Raw genomic sequence first — 21,225 nt, 5'->3', positions numbered from 1 at the left:
CTAGACACACTTCAATTTTCGATATTTTGGACTTCAGGGTACAGCAGAGGGAGCACACGCAGGGGACATACAAGTATGTCACTACAGATTGGGAGTCCCATAGGGCGGCGTACAATTGGCCCAGCTTTGTCCGGGTTAGGATTTGGCCGGGTTAGGCCTCATTGTAAATAAGAATTTGTTCTTAACTGGACTTGCCTAGTTAAATAAAGGTTAAATAAAATAAATGAAACTACAATTCTTGTAATTTGTGCAATAACCAATTACTGACACAGTGGTTTCAGGTTTAATGGAGAATTTAATAGAAAACAAAGCAGATTTTTACTACCAAAGTGAAAGCAAAAGGGATGGTTGCATTTGCATGGTTTGCTGCTATATACACGGTACATTAACATTTTAGTCATTTAGCAGAGACTTAACCAGAGCAACTTACAGTAAGTGCATTCATATTAAGATAGCTAGGTGAGAACCACATATCACAGTCATAATAAGTACTTTTTTGGGCGAAAAGCAAGTACACAGTTTACATTTTAGTTTGGGTGGGGTAAGACCGATGTCTTATTTAAGATATTATTTTAAGAGGTTGGGTATCGGATATTTTTGGAAGATTGGCAGGGACTGCTGTCTTAGCATCAGGGGGAAGCTCGTTCCACGACTGGGGTGTCAGGACAGAGAAGAGCTTTGACTGGGCTAAGTGGGAGCTGACCTCCCATAGGGGTGGGAGTGCCAAGAGACCAGAGGTGGCAGAACAGAGTGCTCAGGTTGGAATATAGGGTTTGAGCATAGCCTGAAGATGGGAGGGGCAGTTCCACTTGCTGGTCCGTAGGCAAGCACTGTGGTCTTGTAGTGGATGCGAGCTTTGACTGGAAGCAAATGGAATGTACAGAGGAGAGGGATTTGTAAGAATAACGATACACACCTTTTGTCCTCCACGCCCCTTAAGAACAGCCATTTAAACAACACTGGCCACTCCAGTAGGTGCTGTACTGATCATAAGAAATTAACTGCCAGTGCTGGATACTGTTTAAAAAGGGCCAATCTGCAGATCAATCATGAACAAAATTGGACACCACGCCACTGTTTCGATAAACTGCAGAGGGAGAAATGTAACCACACAAATGTATAGACAGAGCTATGGATGAAAAATTATAGTTAACACAATCTCTTTACACTCGTGGGAATTGGCCTATAGAGATACATTTAACTGTTTTACAGATATATGAAAAGCATATGCATTGTAGCGACTGAAAGAGAACAGTTTGGAGACTATGGGGAAATTATTAGACCAAAGTTGAGGACAACAGTTCACCTGACACAAGACTGAATCCAAACATTACACTGTTGATTTAATTTAGCATTTAACATTTAATGTACTTTTTGCTGCATTTGTTGATAAAAACATCTGAAAATACTCTGGATACATTCAGTAACACGATAAGAAGAATATTGCTGGAAAATGTGGGGTTTTAAGTGAGAGGACTAACTGGTTTCTCCAAGTGGCCACAGACTCTCAATAGGGTGCACAGTTCCTACGTAATTTCAATGCACTTTTATAACTCAAAGAAGGTTCTTTTTTTTGAGCTCTCCTAGCTCTGTCGTTGAGGAACTAGAGCAAGCACACTTGTACTTTTGTTTGGAACACAACCCTGCATCCCCGCCATCAGACAATTACTGTTGTTGTTTACTTACGGTCCATTATAAATAGCCTATTATAAATCGTAATCTGGGTCAAGTGGGCATCAATTAGTGGGAGGGATGGGGGCAACTTCTTGTCGTGTGCCGTGCTCAAATTCAGAACGTCTGTCGGTCAAAACCAATACAGCGATTTGAAGCGTAGAGCTTTGACGTAATTTATAACATGCTACTGTGCAGCCACTGCGTTCAAATTTAGGCATTTACGAGTGTACGAGTGGGTACGAGTGTAAAGGGTTAAAGCTATACAGTGTTTGTTAATAATTACATTAAAAAACATATTTATTTATTATACAAAATTTTTTACCCCCCTTATTCTCCCCAATTTTGTGATATCCAATTGGTAGTTAGTCTTGTCCCATCGCTGCAACTGCCGTACGGACTCGGGAGAGGCGAAGGTCAAGAGTCGTGCGTCCTCCGAAACACGACCCCGCCAAGCCACACTGCTTCTTGCCACATTGCCCACTTAACCCGGAAGCCAGTCGCACCAATGTGTCAGAGGAAACACCGTACACCTAGCGACGGTGTCAGCGTGCACTGCACCCGACCAGCCACAGGAGTCGCTAGAGCGCGATGGGACAAGGACATCCTGGCCAGCCAAACCCTCCCCTAACACGGACGACGCTGGGCCAATTGTGCTCCACCTCATGGATCTCACAGTCGCGGCCGGCTGCAACACAGCCTGGAATCGAACCAGGATCTGTAGTTACACAGCTAGCACTGATGCAGTGCCTTAGACTGCTGCACCAGTCTTGTTTACAAACAATATAATAAATACTTTGGTGTACGACAGTTAAACTTAGCTTATGAGGCATTTATAAAAGGTATATTCTTGTATACATATATCATTAATTAAAAAGTCAAAAAATCAAACATTGCACCTTTACATTTTTCCAAATCATACTAATTTCACTAATAACCACAGAGTATTTACATGTCTTTCACTCTATATAGTTTCATCACAGTGGTAGTTGTATAGTTCCTTTACTAGATGCAATCTATTTATAGTTGATTGACTACAGCTTTATAAAGTGAAGGGTTATTGCAGTAGTATGTTATATTAATCTACAATGCATTGAGCATGTTCTAATTGTAGCCACCACATTTTATTTCTCTAATATTTTGCGATCTTGCTTTTAACATTCTAGAGATCAGTAAATGTCATTTCAATAAGTACAGTAACATAATATCACTGTGCCAACAGTACACAAGTGACACAGTTATATTAAATGAAATAAGTATCAATGTCAGCTGAGTCCATATATTTCCCTATTAGTTCAGCTATTGTACCTCAACTGATGATTGAGTGATGGAGTTGAGGTGGTTTGGAGCTGTAGATACAGTACCACTGTCACCCAAAGTGCCAGAGAAGGTCAGTGGTAACTCCTGCACTTAAACCCCCTGCTGCTTGGCTATTCTGAACGTCTGGGTTATGGCTCTGAACGAAGCAGCAATTTGCATTGTTGGGTCACACGACGAGCACCTGTTGTGGTATGTTCACTGGTGGGCACTGTGCGCTCTGATGTCACATTTGGAGAGATGACCTGTCAGGATTGTCCACACTGGCTGGTTACACTGGCATTTGAATATAGTAGCCAATGGGAGCATTGGGTTAACATGTGAATACAGTGGTGATTTCCTATGTTGACCTTTTTGTCAGCAGTTGCTCTGAAAATGTATGGCGTGGATAAGTATTGTAAGGTATTGTTGTGCCATCATCTAAGTCAATGATATCTAAATGGAGGTACTGTACTGGTACACATTTGTAGCATTTGGACTCGTATCAATAAAGACCTTATTTAACTTTGGACTCCTCACTGCAAGTGGAACAGAAGACTTTGGCTGAGCTTTGCTGAAGAGTAACCTTGTCTGAGACCCAAAGACTCAAGTTGGCTCCCAGAGCTAATGTCTAGGCTTGACACATCACTAACATCATCTCAAGTCTTGCCAATGACCAGGGACCCGATACCCACTTGATTAAACATATACTCAAACCTTTTGAATGGCTGTCCTCATAGTCCAAGAGAACCATGGGGAAGGTATTCTGTCTTTTATCCAAGTAGATGTCCAATTGAAAATGCGACCTACAGTCATGTAGAGTTTGAACCTGGGCATCTTGAGATAGCTCACCAAGTTAATGCCTAGAGCTAGATTATCAAGTCTTCCGATCTCAGGAAATGTTACTCATCACGCAACAGTGGTTCACCAAAACCAACTTTGTTACAGTAAATACCGTAACCTGAGTAATTGTTGTAGTGCCAGGTGAAGGAAAAATATATATGTATATATTGTGAGGCATGTCATTGTGACTCACCACTGTTTGTCTTCCCATAGGTGGAAGAGGGCGGTCATGCGTCCCTGGCCGGGATCTGCGAGGGGGACGAGTTGGTGTCGCTGAATGGAGAACCCTGCGGGGAGCTTTCCCTCCCGAAAGCAAATGCTCTCATTGACGCCTCCGTCGACTCCCTGCAACTACTGGTCAAAAGGTAACATCGAAAGCTGGATTTTTGTTTTACTATTAACTACAACATTGTTTCTCAATCAATTCTTTTTATGGGAGTCAAGATCATCATCATTTCAACGTCGGGGTGCTACCAGGATTGGGGTCAATTTGAATTGAAGAAAGTGAATTCAGAAAGTGATTTGAATTTGAAAGATATGCTCTTATTTTCCAATTACTGAATTGGAATTTCAGCTTACTTCTTGAATTGACTTGAATTCAAATCGACCCCAACCCTGGGTGCTACCGGTTTATCAAGGTTTAACCATCCCCAACTCAATGCTCTCAAAACCTACTGCTTGGTCCTATTAACTGGGCCATGTACTACAAGGCATGGTTCAACACAACAAATCACCAGTGTATTTGCCTTTAGACAGCATGCTGTAAATGACCTGCCCTTGTACTTGGTTGAGTGGCCTGGAATATGGTGGGCGGACAGACAGAGTGGCTTTATTGGCAAGTGCGTTGACCTTTGAGTGGCTTGGCTGCTGACGAACCAGCGGTCCGCTCACCAAGCAGCTGTTAAACAGTTACTCAGTGGGCATCACACATCTGGTGTACCATGGGATATTGGTGCCATTGCCCATATTTAAGGCATAATTTAGATCACCCGACAGGCACACAGTCCCTTTGCAAGTGGATCGTGTTACTCTAAAGTGGCTAGCCGTCTTATTTCCCCATCATGCATAGCACTCTGACGTCAACAGACTAGATGGGTGAAAAGCAATTGTAGGACTTTAACCATGCCACTTTAAGTCTCTGGTGACAGACTAAACACAGACCAGTTCACACTCAAGATTTGGTTCTGGGTGTCGAGATTATGCCAATTTTAACATTTTTGGTCACATCTCTCATCCCCTTCCCTTTGGTTGCTAGGCTCCAAATGACTCCAATGTAATAACTGTAGTCACAGAATGACATTCTGTTTTCCTCTATGACACTAAAAGGGGAAATTAAGTGGGGCCCAATTGAAATGTGATTACTTTCCACTTCAGTGTTTCACTCCAGTCAAATAACATGAGGGACGGAGATTGAGTTTGCTTGATTAAGGTGACCACTTGAGGGCCAGTGGTAGATGAGATAGATTTAGTTAACACAAAGGGCAAGTGCACGTTTGCGCAGCACATTATTCAACGATATTGCATATTGGAAATCCAGGCAATCAAATGATGAGATCAAAAACACTATAGTTTTGTAATTAGATGTTCTATGCCAGTCCCCAGATAAGACATATTAACACAGTATGCTCAGTTTCAACACTTGGCTAAGTTTTTTACCATTTTCATTGAACTATTTCATACAGATGGCACACCCTATCCCCTGAGGATTTTCATTCAGAGACCTACTTTGGCACAAAGGAGTCCCCTGGTGAGGCTTTGGAAAGCACCACCCTCCACATCCTGTCCCCTGGCAGGTCCCAACCCCCCAGGGAGCTCTACATCGCCGATTCCCAGGACGAGGCCTACTATGGGGAGACGGAGAGTGACACGGAGGCCCCCGGAGGGATCCATCTGGTCCGCACCCAGCTCTGCGTACCTGCGCCTGAGGAGTGCCAGTTCCCCAGAGGAGGAGGGGACAAAGGTCGAGAGGGACCACAGGGGGGGAGTTTCTCCCCTGGGGCAATGGTGGAGCTACAGTTGTCCCTCGCCGAACACACCCTGGAGGATCCCGTCTGCACCTCCCTGGGGAGTGCTCTTGGAATAGAGGGGGAGATTCAGGCGAGAGAGGCCCTCAAGAACGAGGCCCTCCTTCACACCACCACCCACTCGCTCTACGTCCCTGGCCCAGCTAGGGAGCCCCTGAGTCAGCATGGAGTGGTGCTGAGCTCCCCCTCTCTGCTGGGCCAGGTGGAAGTCACCCTGCAGCACCCAGCAGCCGGGAGGGGCTCTCCTCGTCTGGTAGAAGGGGTAGTCGTCTATGGGGCCAGTGGAAGTGTTGGTGAAGCCCCTGGGGAGGAAGGAGGAGGGAAAAGCCAGGGAGCTCCCGCCTCCTTCACCGTCTCCTTTGGAATTCCCACAGAGGGGGCGGAACCAGCAGCGGAGCGAGACTCAGATTCAGAGAAGGACCTTGAGAAACCTAACAAGCACCGGGCCAAGCACGCCAGTGAGTACCCCATACCTTTTCCCTTCCACTTATCTCACTGCCACTAGTCATCCTTTGTGTAGGAGTGTCAAATTAGTGTTGTCTTATAAGGTGCACTGACTCAGACCTAATAGCAGACTGACATAGCACTGCTGTGAACTTCATTTGTTAACGCAACTCTGGATGGCATGTGTGCATTCCTTAGCCCGGTGCTCTGTTGCACGCTAAAATGTGCCCCCCAAAATAGTAGACAATCTCTCTTACTTGGGAGGGGTTTTGGATTGAAGCAGAGAGGTCCAGTTCAAGGCTGAATTATACTAGTAGTATCCAAGATCACAGAAGGCAGGATTGTGGCAATTTACTGTATCAGGAGAAAGATAGATAAAGAAAGAAAGAAAGAAAGATGTGAGATAGAGCTAAATAAAAGATAGATTGATATAGAGGAGAAAGAAAGAGAGAGAGAGATGGGGATAAGAATAAATCATTCTCATAATATTTGTTTATTATACATTTTTCTACAAAATGCCCTATCAAATGTTTTCCCCTAGCTTTGAATATGGGCCTGATCAGGATGTGTCTTCCAGAGATAGATAGGGCATTACATTGAGCCATGCAGGGGGACATAAATAAAACACCAGTGCATTGATGATGCCTGTAGAAATGCTCTTTGATGGACACCAGCATATGCTGCACTGGCCCGTTACCCGATCCTTTAAAACGGCTCGTCTTAGCCTGCGCCGTAAAGAGAGAGTCGCTCACTACTCCCCGTCTTCCTCCACCTTGAGGTTAGTCTACTGTGGGATTTTTTTTTTTTTAAGGATGGGTTCTTTTATAAATCGCCGCTTTGTGTTTGTATGTGTGGGTACGGTTGGGGTCGTTAAAGAGTGTGTAGGCATGCCTGTCGTCGCCTCGGGTTTAGGTGACAGATCCGAGAGTGGACTTACAGAAAAGGGGTAAAGGTGCTTGGGTGCTGGTGAATGCACTTTTGTCCCACAGGCTAATATTAATATGTTCTATGGTCTGCTTTTCGCTCCAACTATTGGGCCACCCGTTGAACAGGCTGTCACAGCTGTGTTAATATCATGTATTATTGGGGAACAAACAAGGAGTATATTAGGCATGGGTCAGAGAATTGGGTAATTGCTTGGCGTGTTAATTGAATAGAGATTGTGTAGATTGAGTGAACAAATTTGTGATCTGTCTTGGCACTAAGTAAAGGGCATCAAAAGCCAACTATAAAATCGGGACCAGGAAAGTATTGAATGAATGATGTCTATGAAAATATCAATTCATAGGTTATTGATTGCACTTGTCATTTGAGGGAGTTTTACAAATTTGTTTTGGATTGAAATATTTCAATATAAAAATGGGCTGAATCAAATAGTCCGCATTGATATTTAGCTCATGCTGACTTTAAATAACTAATAGCATGGTCTGATTTGAGTTTAGAAATTACAGCACTTTTTGCACATAGTCCCCGCATTTTAGGGGACCGAAAGTATTGGGACAAATTCACTTATGTGTATTAAAGTAGTAAAATGTTAAGTATTTAGTCCCATATTCATAGCACGCAATGACTACATCAAGCTTCTGACTCTACACATTTTTTAAATTAAATTTGCCGTTTGTTTTGGTTGTGTTTCAGATTATTTGGTGGACAATAGAAATTAAATGGTAAATAGTGTATTGCGTCATTCTGGAGTCATTTCAATTGTAAATAGGAATAGAATATGTTTCATAAACACTTCTACATACATGTGGATGCTACCATGCTTACAGATCATCCTGAATGAATCGTGAACAATGATGAGTGAGAAGGTTAGACGCACAAATATCATACCCCCAAGACATGCTAACCTCTCATCATTACAATTACACGGGAGGTTAGTATTTCTATTCTTATTTACAATAAAAGTGACTCCAAAATGACACAATACATTATTTACCATTCATTTCTATTGTCCACCAAATAATCTGAAACACAACCAAAACAAACAGCAAATGCATCCAACAAATGTGTAGAGTCACAAGCTTGATGTAGTCATTGCGTGCTATGAATACGGGACCAAATACTTAACATTTTACTACTTTAATACACATAAGTGAATTTGTCTCAACACTTTTGGTCCCTTAAAATAGGGGAACTATCTACAAAAAAGTGCTGTTCACCTGATATTGCTGAAAATCCCCTCAAATTAAAGCTGAGAGTCTGCACTTTAACCTCAGTCATTACATCATTTCAAATTAGAATTGCTGGAGTACAGAGCCAAAACAAAACAAGTTGTCACTGTCCAAATACTTTTGGAGCTCAAATAGGAAGATATTCATTTGTGATATTTTACAGATTTGTGGTGGTTTCAGTTATACCCGAGCTATTATTACCCATAATATGCAGTTAAATGAACTAACACTCTCCCTCTACCCTCTCTCTCCCTCCCTCCCCTCTCCCCCTCACAGGGCTCAGGCGCAGTGAGAGCCTGTCAGACAAGCAGGTGAAGGAGGCCAAGTCTAAATGTAAGCGCATTGCTATCCTTCTGAACGCTGAAGCTCCCAACCCCAACAACAAGGGGGTGTTGATGTTCAAGAGGCATCGACAGAGGGCCAAGAAGTACACACTCGTCAGCTACGGCACCGGTGAGAGTGAACCAGAGTACGAGGTCGATGACAGCGACGAGGAAGACGCCAGAGCGATCAAATTCACCCTCGTAGCCACCACCAGCGGATCAGAGCTTGAGGAGGACTTTATCACTAATGCCCAGGGCGGTGGCAGAGTGCTAACCTTCGACTGGGACACAGGACTACTTGAGATCGAGCGCAAGCTCAACTCCGGAGAGGAGATGGAGCAACTGCCCAACACCACGGGAAAGGGGGCCACAATGTTCGCCCAGCGCCGCCAGCGCATGGATGAGATCGTTGGCGAACATGAGGAGATGAGGCGCCAGGGGATTCCCGTGGAGGGGGTACAGGAGGTGGAGAAACATGCAGCCTACCAGCAGATGGAGGAGCGCTCGTACATGCAGGCCACCACAGAGAGGCAGGCCTACATGGACTTTAGCGTGCACCAGAAGCAGCAGCAACAGTATCAGAAGTACCAAGAGCAGCAGTACTATGAACAGCAGCACCAGCAGCAACAACAACAACAGTACGAGCAGCAGCAACAACAACAGTACGAGCAGCAGCAGTACCAGCAGCAACAACAATATCATCAACAGCAGCACCACCAGCAGCAAGAGTACCAACAGCAGCATATTCAGCAGTACTCGTCTAACATGAATGGCATGGCCAACCATCAAACCAATGAAATGCAGAGTTCCATGAGCAATGAAACTGCCCAACCCTTCTCATTACAAAACCAGATGCCCGCCCTGTTTTCTCCCCCAGTGAGTGGCAGCAACCAAGAGATGATGGGTCAGGGAGAGCAGATTGCCTCACGCGACGAGCGCATTTCGACACCGGCAATCAAGTCTGGGATCTTGCAGGACACAAGGAACAGGTTCAAGGGCAAGCCAATGTTCAATTTCAAACAAGCACCCAAAGTGTCACCCAACCCCGAGCTTCTGAATCTCCTCAACAGGAGTGACAAGAAGTTGGATTCCGAGTCATGCACGGAAGAGGACTACCTTAGCTTGGGAGCTGAGGCTTGCAACTTCCTCCAGTCACCAAGGGTCAAGCATAAGACGCCTCCACCAGTCGCTCCCAAACCCATCATTAACCCCAACTCTCCACCCTGGTCCCCTCAGCCTGAGCTGGCCAACCAGGAGTTGCCACTGCATGCTGAAAATAGCGTCCCTGCACCTGCTGCAGCCCTTGAGACCGAGTCCGCCCCAGAACTGGCCCCAGAGCCCTCCCCTCCTCTTGCCCCCCAGGAAGCTCCTGTTCCTGCCAAGCCCCCCTCTCCAGCCAAACACACATGGAGTCCCCCAGGGTCCCAGGCAAGTGGCAGGCAGCAGCAGCAGCCCCAGCAAGTGCCAGCTTGGGGAGGAAATGGTCCCTCACCAACTCAGTCTCATTCGCAACCCGAGCCTCAAGTGAGTTCCTGGGCTCCGTCACTAACACAGGCATCACAGCAGCCACTTGTGAGTACTTGGCCACCTGCTGAAATGAAGCACCAGGCTCCAGCTCCAAGTAAGTCCCCACCACATCTCCCTTGGGTGACTCCCCAACCTCCTCAGCCTCAGCCACCCATGAATTCTTGGGCTATAGCGCCTGCCCAGTCACAACCCCAATGGGTTCAACCTCAAGAACAGCAACAGCCCCAGGCACCTTGGGCTCAACCTCAAGAACAAGCACAGCAACAGCCCCAGGCACCTTGGGCTAAACAACCTCAGCCTCAGTCTCCAGAACAGGCTTGGCCCCAGGCCCAGACTCAGCCACCTTGGGTGTCATCACCTCAGCCTCCAATGAATGCATGGACACCACCACAGAGCCATACCCAGCCACAACAACCACCTTGGGCCCAACAAGCTCAACCCCAACATCCAGCTCAGTCTCAACCCCCTATGAATGCATGGGCCCCAGCACCTGCTCAGGCTCAGGTCCAGCCTCCATGGGCCCAGTTATCTCAAGAGCAAGAACAGCCACCCATGAATGCCTGGGCCCCAGATCAGAATCAGGCCCGGCCACAGCCACCTTGGGTCCAACCACCTTCAACCCAATCCCCACCCCAGCAAAACTGGCAACAACCACCTCCACAGCAGGCACCCTTACAGCCACCTATGAATGCATGGGCCCCAGCTCAGGCACAGCCTCAGACACACACAAGTACCTGGGCCCCACAACCACAGCAAGCCCCAGTGAATACTCAGACCCGGATGCACAGAGTGTGTCAACCTTCTCCAAAACCTTGGAATGCTCCACAAAGTGCTCCCTGTTCTACTCCTCCACCTCCCCCACAGCGAATTAACTCTTACACACTTGGCGAAAGGTCCTCGTCACCCGTCATCAATCCAATGGCAACCGTTTTGGCACCAGTAGGAGGAATGGGCTCGGCTTTGTCGATGCCAGCGGTTAGGGGGAAAGGAGCCGATTTGTTCGCCAAGAGGCAATCTCGTATGGAGAAGTATGTCGTGGATTCGGACACTGTGCTGGCAGCCACTGCACAGGCAGCTCAGCAAGCCCAGGCAGCCACTGCGCAGGCAAACAAGGCAAGGCCCACGTCGCCCTCTCCCTCCGTACCTCATCCGTGGAAATATTCGCCCAATTGCAGAGCTCCCCCTACATCGAATTACAACCCCATACAGTCCCCTTCCTACCCACCAGGGGCCATTAAGCAACCCCCTCCATCTAGCCCTGCGGTCAAAGCAAAGAAAGGGAAAGGCAAACCTGCCTGCAAACCCCTTGCCGTTATAGATGTCATGAAACATCAGCCTTATCAGCTCAATGCCTCCCTCTTTACTTATGGCCCAGCAGTGGAGGCTGCCGAGGCTGCCAAGGCCGCCGCACCAAAGCCTGCCCCACTCCCTCCAAACCAAAACCAACCAATAAGATATGAGCAAGCTGCCCCTGTCCAGCCGGCTGGACAAATGAATGCTCCCTATTCACAGCAGCCCCAGCAGCTCTACGGGATTACCCCTCAACCACCCATGCATGATAGTCCATACCACCCAGCCTCACTTAATGCTTACCAGCCATCTAACAATCCCTACCAGCAGGTTCCTGCTGGCCCTTACCAACATCCATATAATCCCCCTTACAAACAAGCCCCTCCAGCCCCTTATCAACCCCAGCAGCAAGCTCAAAACCCTTCTTACCAACAGACCCCCCAAGGTCCTTATCAGCCAGCCCATAGCCCCCCCTACCAAGCAGCACCCCAAGCCCCATACCAGCCACTACCTCCCAGTACCTACGTGGTGCCCAGCTTTCCCATAGCGGCAAAGTCTGAGTCCATCTCTGGGGGCAGCACCACTCCAAAGCCCAGGTTCATGGCCAAAAAGAGTTCAGCCCAGGTGTGGAAGCCAGCAGCTGTGGGGAAAGAGTGATTCTGATAGCATAATTAAGTGATCTTTGCTTAAAAGAACAGTAGCTCTAGTTACAACACATACATGCACAGTACATTCATATAAATGCTATATATTCATAGAAAGCTTTTAAGATGCCTTTTCAACATTTTATAGCCAACATATTTTTTTAAATAAATGCTAGAATTTTAAAAAGGCCCGATGCAGCTGTTTTGATCTCAATATCAAATCATTTCTGTGTAAGAATTAAGTACCTTACTGTTTTATTTTTTTATTAAAATGGTTAGAAACAAACAAATTGCATCTTAGCAAAGAGCAATTTCTCAAGCAAGAATTTTGCTAGGACTGTCTGGGAGTGGTCTAAGTGAGGGGCCTAATTGAACGAGCCTAATGGGAGGGTTACATAACCTGAAAACTAGATGTTATTGGTAGAGCGGTTTGAAACTCTTTGTTATTGGTATATTAACTTATACTGCCTGGTGATGTCGGCAGGCAGGCCAAAACACCATCCAACCAAAGTTTCAGGCTCTTACACTGAAATGGCATTATCATAATTTTCACAATTCCCCAGTATTATTCCAACCTCATACTGTGGAAAAAATATATATAAAACACAGGATATTCACATTTTTGACTGCACTGGGCCTTTAATATATAAAGTTTGGATGTATTTTTCCACCTGCTATGCATTCACTCTTTACATGTATACAACTATATAATATCTTTGTTTTTCAAGCAACGCTTTTCAATGTTGGTTTCTTTGCAATATTGCAATGCACAATACATAGAAAATTTAATATATGATATTGGTGTATCTCAATTATCTAAGCCCAAAAATGATAAAATGTAGTTTTTCAGGAAATCCACAAAATGCATTCAATAGACTTATGACGTGAATCAGTGGAGCCTGTGAACAGGCATTGCCAGAATGTGAACGAGGATAATAGCCAGCAAGAATTCAGAGGAGCAGGTGAATGTATATTGCTGAGAAAGTTAAAATTGGAAATGAGAGATGCTTGAAAGGGAATTTAAGAAAAGGTTGGAGTACTAAGGCGGTGTGTGAGCCAGTGACAAGTTTGCTAAGATCTTCTGCAATATCAACAGTGTATTTGTTAGCTGTTAAGATGTGCAATAATTTGTCAAAATTGACCTTGAATGATCTGAGAAGAAAATTATTAGTAGCGACTAAGAGGTTTAAGACACCGAGAGCTTGGCACGATAAGGCTCTATCTGCTAAAAGACCATTCTGAGATAATTGGCCGTACAGTTTCAAACCCTCATTGGTTTGAATGGTGTCAGCAATTTTTTATCTTATTCTTTTAAGTGTAACAACATGAATTGGGGGTATTTAGAGTACTATATAGGTAGAGAACATTGAACAGAACAAGACTATGTCAATGACAACATTTGGACAACAATGTAGATTGAACCTTATCGTCCCAAGCTCTCGACATGGTTAGGGAGACCAGGAGTGGTCAGTGGAAACATATTTAGGGTCAGGTTTGAGAGCCGCCTGGCTTCATTTGACGTGTGTTTTGTAAGTACAGTGACGTTACTTAGATTTGGTGGATATAATGTTCATATGCAATAGTGAATAGGAAACACGGCATTTACCAAACATTCATAAATTGCATTGCAAAAAGGGAATGTTTTGTATTTTATAAATTGAAGTATACATATAAGTCTAGTATTTTTTTGTTAGGGTCCCGTCTCCTGGAGGTGGAAGGTACTTGCACAAGTTTAAGATGTAGATCTGGTACAATTTCATTCAGTGTCTTCCAAACGACCCCGCTTGAATTGTTTTAGATTCATTTTGACCAGTTATTGCGTCATGTTAGGTGGCTAAATGTAAACTTTTCCATGTCACAGATTATGTGTGTGCGTGAGTGAAAGCTGTCGGTTTGGGAGGATTAGTGGGCTTGTATTATTTCACCAGTCGCTCACTAGACCTCCAGCTATTCTGTCTTTTCTCACGCTTCTAATTTTAGCTTTGCATATTTTTTTCCTATGTTTCTGTACACCTGCTTTGGTTTAACATAATGGCCCAAAAAAACCATTCTAAAAAGGGATATTGAAATAAGCCGTTACAGAAAAACAGGGAGTTTGGATGAACCACCCTGTCATTTGAATGGTATACATTTGTTAGAGTTGGTTTCTCTTGTTCTGTCGATTCTTTTTCATTTTCTTTTGTGTTTCTTTTTCATAGTGCACTTTCTGTACGATTCATGTCAGTGCCATTAAAATGCCTTTTATCCTTACGTTTGCGTTTCCTTGGTTGGCCTCTTCTGCCTGCATTTTCACCTCCCATTCTGCCCACTCTTTACTTTCCCTCTACACCTTCTTTATACTTGGCACAACTCTGTTCCCACCTTACCACTGCGCCATATTTTCTGTAGAGAAATGACAAAAACACCCACATTCATTATTTTGCTACTTCCTAACTCAAATAGGAACACCCAGGGATTTTTGGTTTAGATTTTTTTTAAACAGTAGCACGTCTTAAACTATTTTCAGTCATAGCGAAATACAAATAGTACGTTCAATAAATCACAGCCTGAAGGAAGTTTGAGAACATAGTGTGAACTAGAATAGAGGAGAAACAAAGTTGCAGGTACTCCATGTCACCTTCTAAACAACTGACATGTTTATTGGCATACCCAACATGCTTTTGTGCTGATAGTGGAGGTAGCTAGCTACCACTGTTAGCACCATCTGTGGTTAAGTATCGTAAATTCAAAATGGTGGAGAGCCAACCACTGTCCAATAATAGCTCACTGCTCACAGTCTATAAAAGCCTTGTTACAAGCCAGCTGCCTCTGCTTAGAAATATGATGAGTCCCTCACTCAAACTCTGGACTTCTCTAGAATTGAGAAAAGTGCTCAAAAAGCACTCTCCCATCCCTGAACGCATGGTGACAGAAGGGTATTTCCAGCTTGGACAACCTCATTGGATAAGACTGGAGAATGAGCAAGCTCTGACCTACAGTGTAAATGTTTACCCTTCTGGTCTTGCATCACCACGTCGTGTTGGGAGCCATGTTAGAGAGGTTGACAAGGGGATGTCGTCTGTTGAGGGGGAATTTTAATATCAATTCGGTGCCCACCGCAGGCACAGGCTATATCGGGAGGGAATTTGATCATCCTCACTTCCTGTTCTGGCCTTTTGGCTGCACCGGTTTCTTAAAATCTCACATACTGTCGATTTATGTATTGTTAATGCATTCTAAGCGAATAATTATTTAGGTGCTCTTCTTGGTTGTACATTTTAATAACTGTAAAGACCTCTGTATGTGTTGTGGGAGAGGCTTTAAGTCGCAAGACTAAACTGTGGCAGATTTATGGCTAAGGCATGGGACAGTTGCAGAATGAATGGGAAAACATTGATTGATGCACAACATGTTGTGTTTCCTGGTGAACTGAATGATAGAAGACCCCAAAACTGTTTGTCAACACATGTCCTCATCTCAGTATTTTCCATTGGATGTTGTCAACAAACCAGCGACGTAGGAGTCGAGTGAAAAGCACAACTATAAAATCCCTGTGTACAGTAGCACTGTCACGCCAGCCCAGCAGACACCCTTTCCAATGGACCCAGCTGCCATGACATCATTAAAATGCTAATGCTAGGCGGACTCCCCAATGGTGTGGTAACGCCAGACTCAATGGTGCCCATCTAAATTTGATGTCACCCCTCCAATCCCAGGTAGACACCCAAGCATTCCCTGCGGTGGCTGGAAATCAGCGATTAGTTCATGCCTTTCCTTCTATCCTGGTCAGAGGCTATTTTAAGCGTCAGTCGGGGATTGAATACATAAATCTTGATAATCTGAACCATAACACTGATGCACCGTATGTGGAGCGAGTCAAACATCTGTCTGAAAACACAAAAACCTCTGACAAACGTCCACTCCAAAGACCTACAGATGTAGGAGCTTAATCTGATCCAGTTTGCTACAGCAGGAAAATAATCCTGCAGCAACAGGAAATGTTAAATATTATGTGGATTATAGTTAATGGCCATTTTTGTAGGGATTTATATATTTTTCGTAAGGGGAAAAATCAAGCCTTTTTAAACCTAAAATACACCACAAGTTTTACATTTCCTGCTTTGCAGAAAAGTCATCTTGCAAAAGGTTGATCAAATTAAGATCCTACAACTGTACATGGCCTGTCCTATCCTGGGATATCATACAGTGTTAAGGCCAATTCCATTGTGTATCACCATGTCCCACTCTTACCTTTCAAAGGTGGCTTAAAGTGCAGGTTTGGTTAATTTGATTACTGTCAAACTTGGCAAAACACTTGGATTAACATTAGGTAACACACTTATTCATACTCCACCCACATTTAACAACCGTCTATCTGTTAATTTGATTAAAAACAGTAAGCTTGAGCTACAATTTAGCAATGGAAAAAAGATAGAGGAAATAAAATAGAAAATGTGACAACAGGGGGAATATAGATTTTTCCATAGATAATCATTTTCAAAATCTACTGTACATCCCGATAAACAAATAAACCAAATGCAATAAAGGCAACATCCTTTCACGTGTACAAATCCTCTTTAACATCAATCTTGAATAAAACAGGACCTAATGTAGCTACATTGTCTACTAATCTACTTAAGCCGATTCATATGCGTCCCAGTCAAAATAGTGACAGCTGGATCGCAAAGACAATTCTTGGACTCTTCTTACAGCTTACCGGATATCTTGACTCACTAAACAAGTTAGTTATCGAATTTCCCCCTAAAAGGAATCGTACAATTCCATTTTATTTTTCCTGCCATTGACAAAATTCTATAGGAGTTGATATTTTTGGCTGTTCTTACACTTATTCACCAGATGGCAGCACACTCCCTTCAGAGTGGTTTAAATTGCAGGAAGACTGGGCAGTGCTGGCAGAACAATCGACACACACATTTCCTCTGCCTGTGCAGGGATCCTAATAGGGAATTAAAAGGGACCTGTTCTTTGATACAATGAGAGAGACAAGATAACGGCCCTTGAGAAGCTTTGCTGACTCATTGAGACACCTTGAAAGTGATGCTGGTAATCCACAAAGCCAGTAAGATCCAATTTAAACAAGATAAATGTGGCTAATTTTGGAAAGACACTCATAAGCTGATTGTTCTGAGAAATCAAAAGTCGGGCAAGTGTTGGAATTGTGACAACAAAAAAATGGAAAAGTACATTCTTTGAAAAAAGGGTTCAAAAAGGGTTATTCAGCTGTTCCTATAGTAAAACCCTTTGTGGTTCCAGGCATAAACCTTTTTGGTTCCATGTAGGACCCTTTTTGGTTCCAGGCAAAACCCTTTTTGGTTCCAGGCAGAACCCTTTTTGGTTCCAGGCAGAACCCTTTTTGGTTCTAGGCAGAACCCTCTTTGGTTCCATGCAAAATCCTTTTTGGTTCCAGGCAAAACCCTTTTTGGTTCCAGGCAGAACCCTTTTTGGTTCCATGTAGGACCCTTTTTGGTTCCATGTAGGACCCTCTGTGGAAAGGGCTCTACATGGAAACCAAAATAGTTTTTCCTGGAACCAAAAAAGGTTATTCAAATGGTTCTCCCTTTTTTCTAAGGTTGTAGCTTCTTGAATAGGAATCCTCTATCAAGTTGTATCCTGATTCTGGTAGAGTTGTCTTCCTTTAGAACATTAATAGTTGTTTTGAGAATTGAGAGCTGGCCTTTGTGCAGTATACTAGCAGCGTGAATGTCAACTCCTAATATATCATGATTCAGGTTACCAAAATACTCCTCACACGATGTAGGACGGTGCCGTTCTTTTGCCATTTACCAAGAGAACACAAACGAATGATTTATGGCATAACTATTGTGAGAAAGGTGATAAAAAATGAATTCTCATTGCTTTATATTATTGTTGATAAACAATCGAACTACCATATCAAAAATATTACTTGGAACATAACCTAATATGAAGCTGTACAGTTACACATGACTGTTGCTGCGAGAGAGGGAAGAGAATACTGGATTATATGTGGGTATTAAATGCTCAAAGGAGGCTCTCAAACTACTGTATATCTAAGCCATTTTCCAAGTTTCACTGTGATTTGTTCTTGCTGGAAGGATAGTCAGACAAGTGCTGTCTGAAGTAAACATGTCTGAATGTCTCTTTTCCAGGCATTTGGCAGGAGCTACTCTCTGTCCCCACCCGCCGCCAGAGCACCATCGCTGGGCCTCCGGTCATCGTCTGGGTCCCCTTCCCTCTCGTATAAACCCCGGGCCTCGTCTGCTCCAGCACCCCAGGGGAGGCAGATGTCCTGGCTGGACAAGAGTTACAAGCCTCCTTCCCCCTGGGAGGCCGCAGCCCGCCACCCCATGGGCCTGGTTGACGAGGCCTTCACCTTCCAGAACCTCCAGCAGGCCATCGCCTTCAACGTGTGCTTGGATGCCCAGCGCAAGCTGCTCCCCGAGCCCCCTGCTGAGTGGAAGTCTAGGGTGTCCTACGATCCTCCCAGGATGACTGAGGGATGGAACCCGAACCAGAGATGGAACCAGAGGCAGAGCCAGACCCAGAGCCAGGGTCAGAGCCAGAGTTACAGCAGAGTTATGCCTCCGTTCCTGTCCCCAACAAAGAGCACGGCCTCAGCCCCCGCCGGTCCAGCTGGCAACAGGTCCCTGCCCAGACAGTTGCAGCCCCAGAGGTCCCTGACGGAGGCCAATATCGAGCACTCTGGGGCCGGTTATGGGAACGGAAGGCCCCTGAGGGGGCAGCAGCAGCCGAGCTACAGATCTGTGTACCACACCGACTGGAGCTGGAGACGCTAGAGGCAGACAAACATGACGGCTACTTATCTTCATAACAAGACCAGAAAGTAACTCCAAGATATTCAGATGAATAGTAGTAAGGACCATATATATAATCAGCATAAAATAAAACTTGGGACAATGGGATAACACAAGGGTTGAGGAGAGCGATGGGATAGTTTGTGGTGTGTACAGGAGAGAGATTGAAGGAGGTTGGATCTGCTTATTCGGTTGCATTGAGAATACTGCTAAGAATATACAGATGATAAGAGTAAATGTTTTGGTATTGGGGACACTGTCAATGATGGTTCTATTTTAGTCAAATGGGATGCTATTGAGTTTCACTTCATCAAGCTTTCATTGGACAGAAATCAATGAGTGATTGAAGCAAAAAGAATGGTGTAATTGCACTGTCAGAGGCTTTAATTTCCTCCAACACTGTGATGTGATGGTAGCATTCAAAGTATGTGAAATCAATAGTATTTCGTTGGAGGAAGAAATGGGCATAAAGTATGTTGTAAGGCAGAATGTGTGATTGTCATGTATAAAAATGAAAGGATGGGAGTAATGAATGGACATGTACATTTGTGTCAAAAAACCTTTATACAGTATGGAATACAGTGGGAAATATACTGCTATGTTCGCTGTGCATCAAAACAGATCACCCACTCACCAATGACCACAACAAAAGTCAGTTTGAAATTGCTGAGTGCTACAATAATGTGTGATGACAAACTAAGACCTAGTGCAATAGCATTAGTTGATAGGGCACGAACACGAAGAGAAACACACAAAATAACCCAGGTGTTATAGTAGTAGTTGGTGGCCACATATACGTTGTGGGGAGTTGGATACGAAAGGGTCACGTGTTCTGATTTTACCGTTTTATTATCCAGATGACTTAAAGAGCCACTGCGGATGTATTTACTTAGCATGCTGGTTTTTGTGGTGTTCGTGGATTCACATGTCTCAACCTAAACGTGTCAATATGAATATGGTTAATGCTTAGGGAGTCAATTATAGTAAACCATTAACAATCCAGAGCAAGGGGCTAAGAACACAGGGCTGAATACTACTGTGAGATGCCACACGCATCTCCAACTTCCATATAAATCATGTATAGGTAAGTCCTTTAGATTACCTTAATACTTTACATTAATAATGTTAAATATACCTTCATGTAAAGTGAGATCCAGTTATGTAAGAGATGAGAGGTGACACTAGGTACACTCGAGAGTGAGCGGTGGAAATAGTGTTCTTGGACTTTAAGTAGAGCACAGAATGTGTTATTTGCCGATGTCCGTGGCTGGTGATAAATCGGCTTCAAAGCAAATAGAATGTAGAATAGGAAATCAATAACTGTCATTTTATTATGTGGTCATGGACATGTATGGTGTGGATCAAGTTGAAATTGTGAGACACATCACTTGCGTTTGCCTGTGTTGCTTACTTCTTTCATGGATTCTCATGAGTCCACGGTGAAGATTTTATGTGCGATTGCGATGGATCAAATTCTGAATTTTCATGTATCATCTCTTATTATTGCGAGATTTGAAATAGTTTAACACTAGTTAGTATCTGTCATGTGATTTTACAAAGTTGTGTATGTGTGTCATCAGCAACGATATATTGGAGTGATAAGAGTGATATTTTTTTGTATTTTCATTCATTTATTTTACAGTACTTTCAGTCCAAACAATTACCCAATGTCTGTGTACTTTTTGTCGGTTTTGATTTCATCATTTGATTTCAGTAGGCAGGATGAGGCATTTTGGGAAATAAAAAAGCATTGAACTACTGACAAAGTATTTTTCTCATTTTGTTGTTGTGGGACTGACATGTTTCTAAGCTACTCCATCTTAACTCATCCCAGTTCTAATATAGGCATCATCAAATCTAAATGGAATCATTAGATCATTGTTTTTTGTGCTGCTGGTAGTCCATGTGATGCTAAAAGGTTGTGTTTCTTTTCATGTCTTATTAGTTCTACGGGATACGCATGGTATACATCGTCCAACAAAATGCTTACTTGTGGGTTCCTTCTCGACAATGCAAACAACAATAAGAAATAATAAAAGATAAGAACACAAACAAAGTTAATGACTCAGTGAAATAGAATAAACATTTTAGCATAAGTATTTTACAGGAAGGCACAATTTATAGTATTGGCACAATATTTACACATGTATTGGGTAAGGGAAATAAGAATCTGGTAGCAGCAGTTGTGATGTGTG

General features: G+C 43.9%; 1 protein-coding gene and 1 long non-coding RNA gene across 4 annotated transcripts in view; one reads left to right on the top strand and one right to left on the bottom strand.

Moving 5' to 3' along the window:
• The window catches only part of LOC109897036 (synaptopodin-2), a 38,395-nt gene extending 17,603 nt beyond the window's left edge, over nucleotides 1-20,792 (top strand). Inside the window, exons 2-5 of one of the 2 annotated variants that reach the window (XM_020491547.2) lie at nucleotides 4,024-4,175; nucleotides 5,493-6,292; nucleotides 8,729-12,216; nucleotides 18,365-20,792. In XM_020491547.2, the coding sequence (XP_020347136.2) occupies nucleotides 4,024-4,175; nucleotides 5,493-6,292; nucleotides 8,729-12,216; nucleotides 18,365-19,012 (5,088 nt within the window). In that variant the 3' untranslated portion in view covers nucleotides 19,013-20,792. The remainder of the gene's footprint in view (nucleotides 1-4,023; nucleotides 4,176-5,492; nucleotides 6,293-8,728; nucleotides 12,217-18,364) is intronic. The other variant, XM_031832398.1, reaches the window with a different exon arrangement.
• On the bottom strand, nucleotides 279-6,712 carry LOC109897038 (uncharacterized). Of its 2 annotated transcripts, none has more exons than XR_004211058.1 (3): nucleotides 6,536-6,712; nucleotides 4,004-4,164; nucleotides 279-860 (listed from the first exon to the last, which is right to left on the bottom strand). It is a non-coding gene; the product is annotated as an uncharacterized LOC109897038 (long non-coding RNA). The 2 variants fall into 2 exon arrangements; XR_002256176.2 differs by lacking the exon at nucleotides 6,536-6,712 and adding an exon at nucleotides 5,536-5,618 and having other exon boundaries at nucleotides 288-860.
• Nucleotides 20,793-21,225: the final 433 nt, after the last annotated feature.

This window comes from Oncorhynchus kisutch, linkage group LG9 (genome assembly GCF_002021735.2).
Source record: "Oncorhynchus kisutch isolate 150728-3 linkage group LG9, Okis_V2, whole genome shotgun sequence".
NCBI classification, from domain to species: domain Eukaryota; kingdom Metazoa; phylum Chordata; class Actinopteri; order Salmoniformes; family Salmonidae; genus Oncorhynchus; species Oncorhynchus kisutch.
Note: the sequence above shows the minus strand (reverse complement) of the source record. Positions and strands in the feature narration are given on the sequence as shown.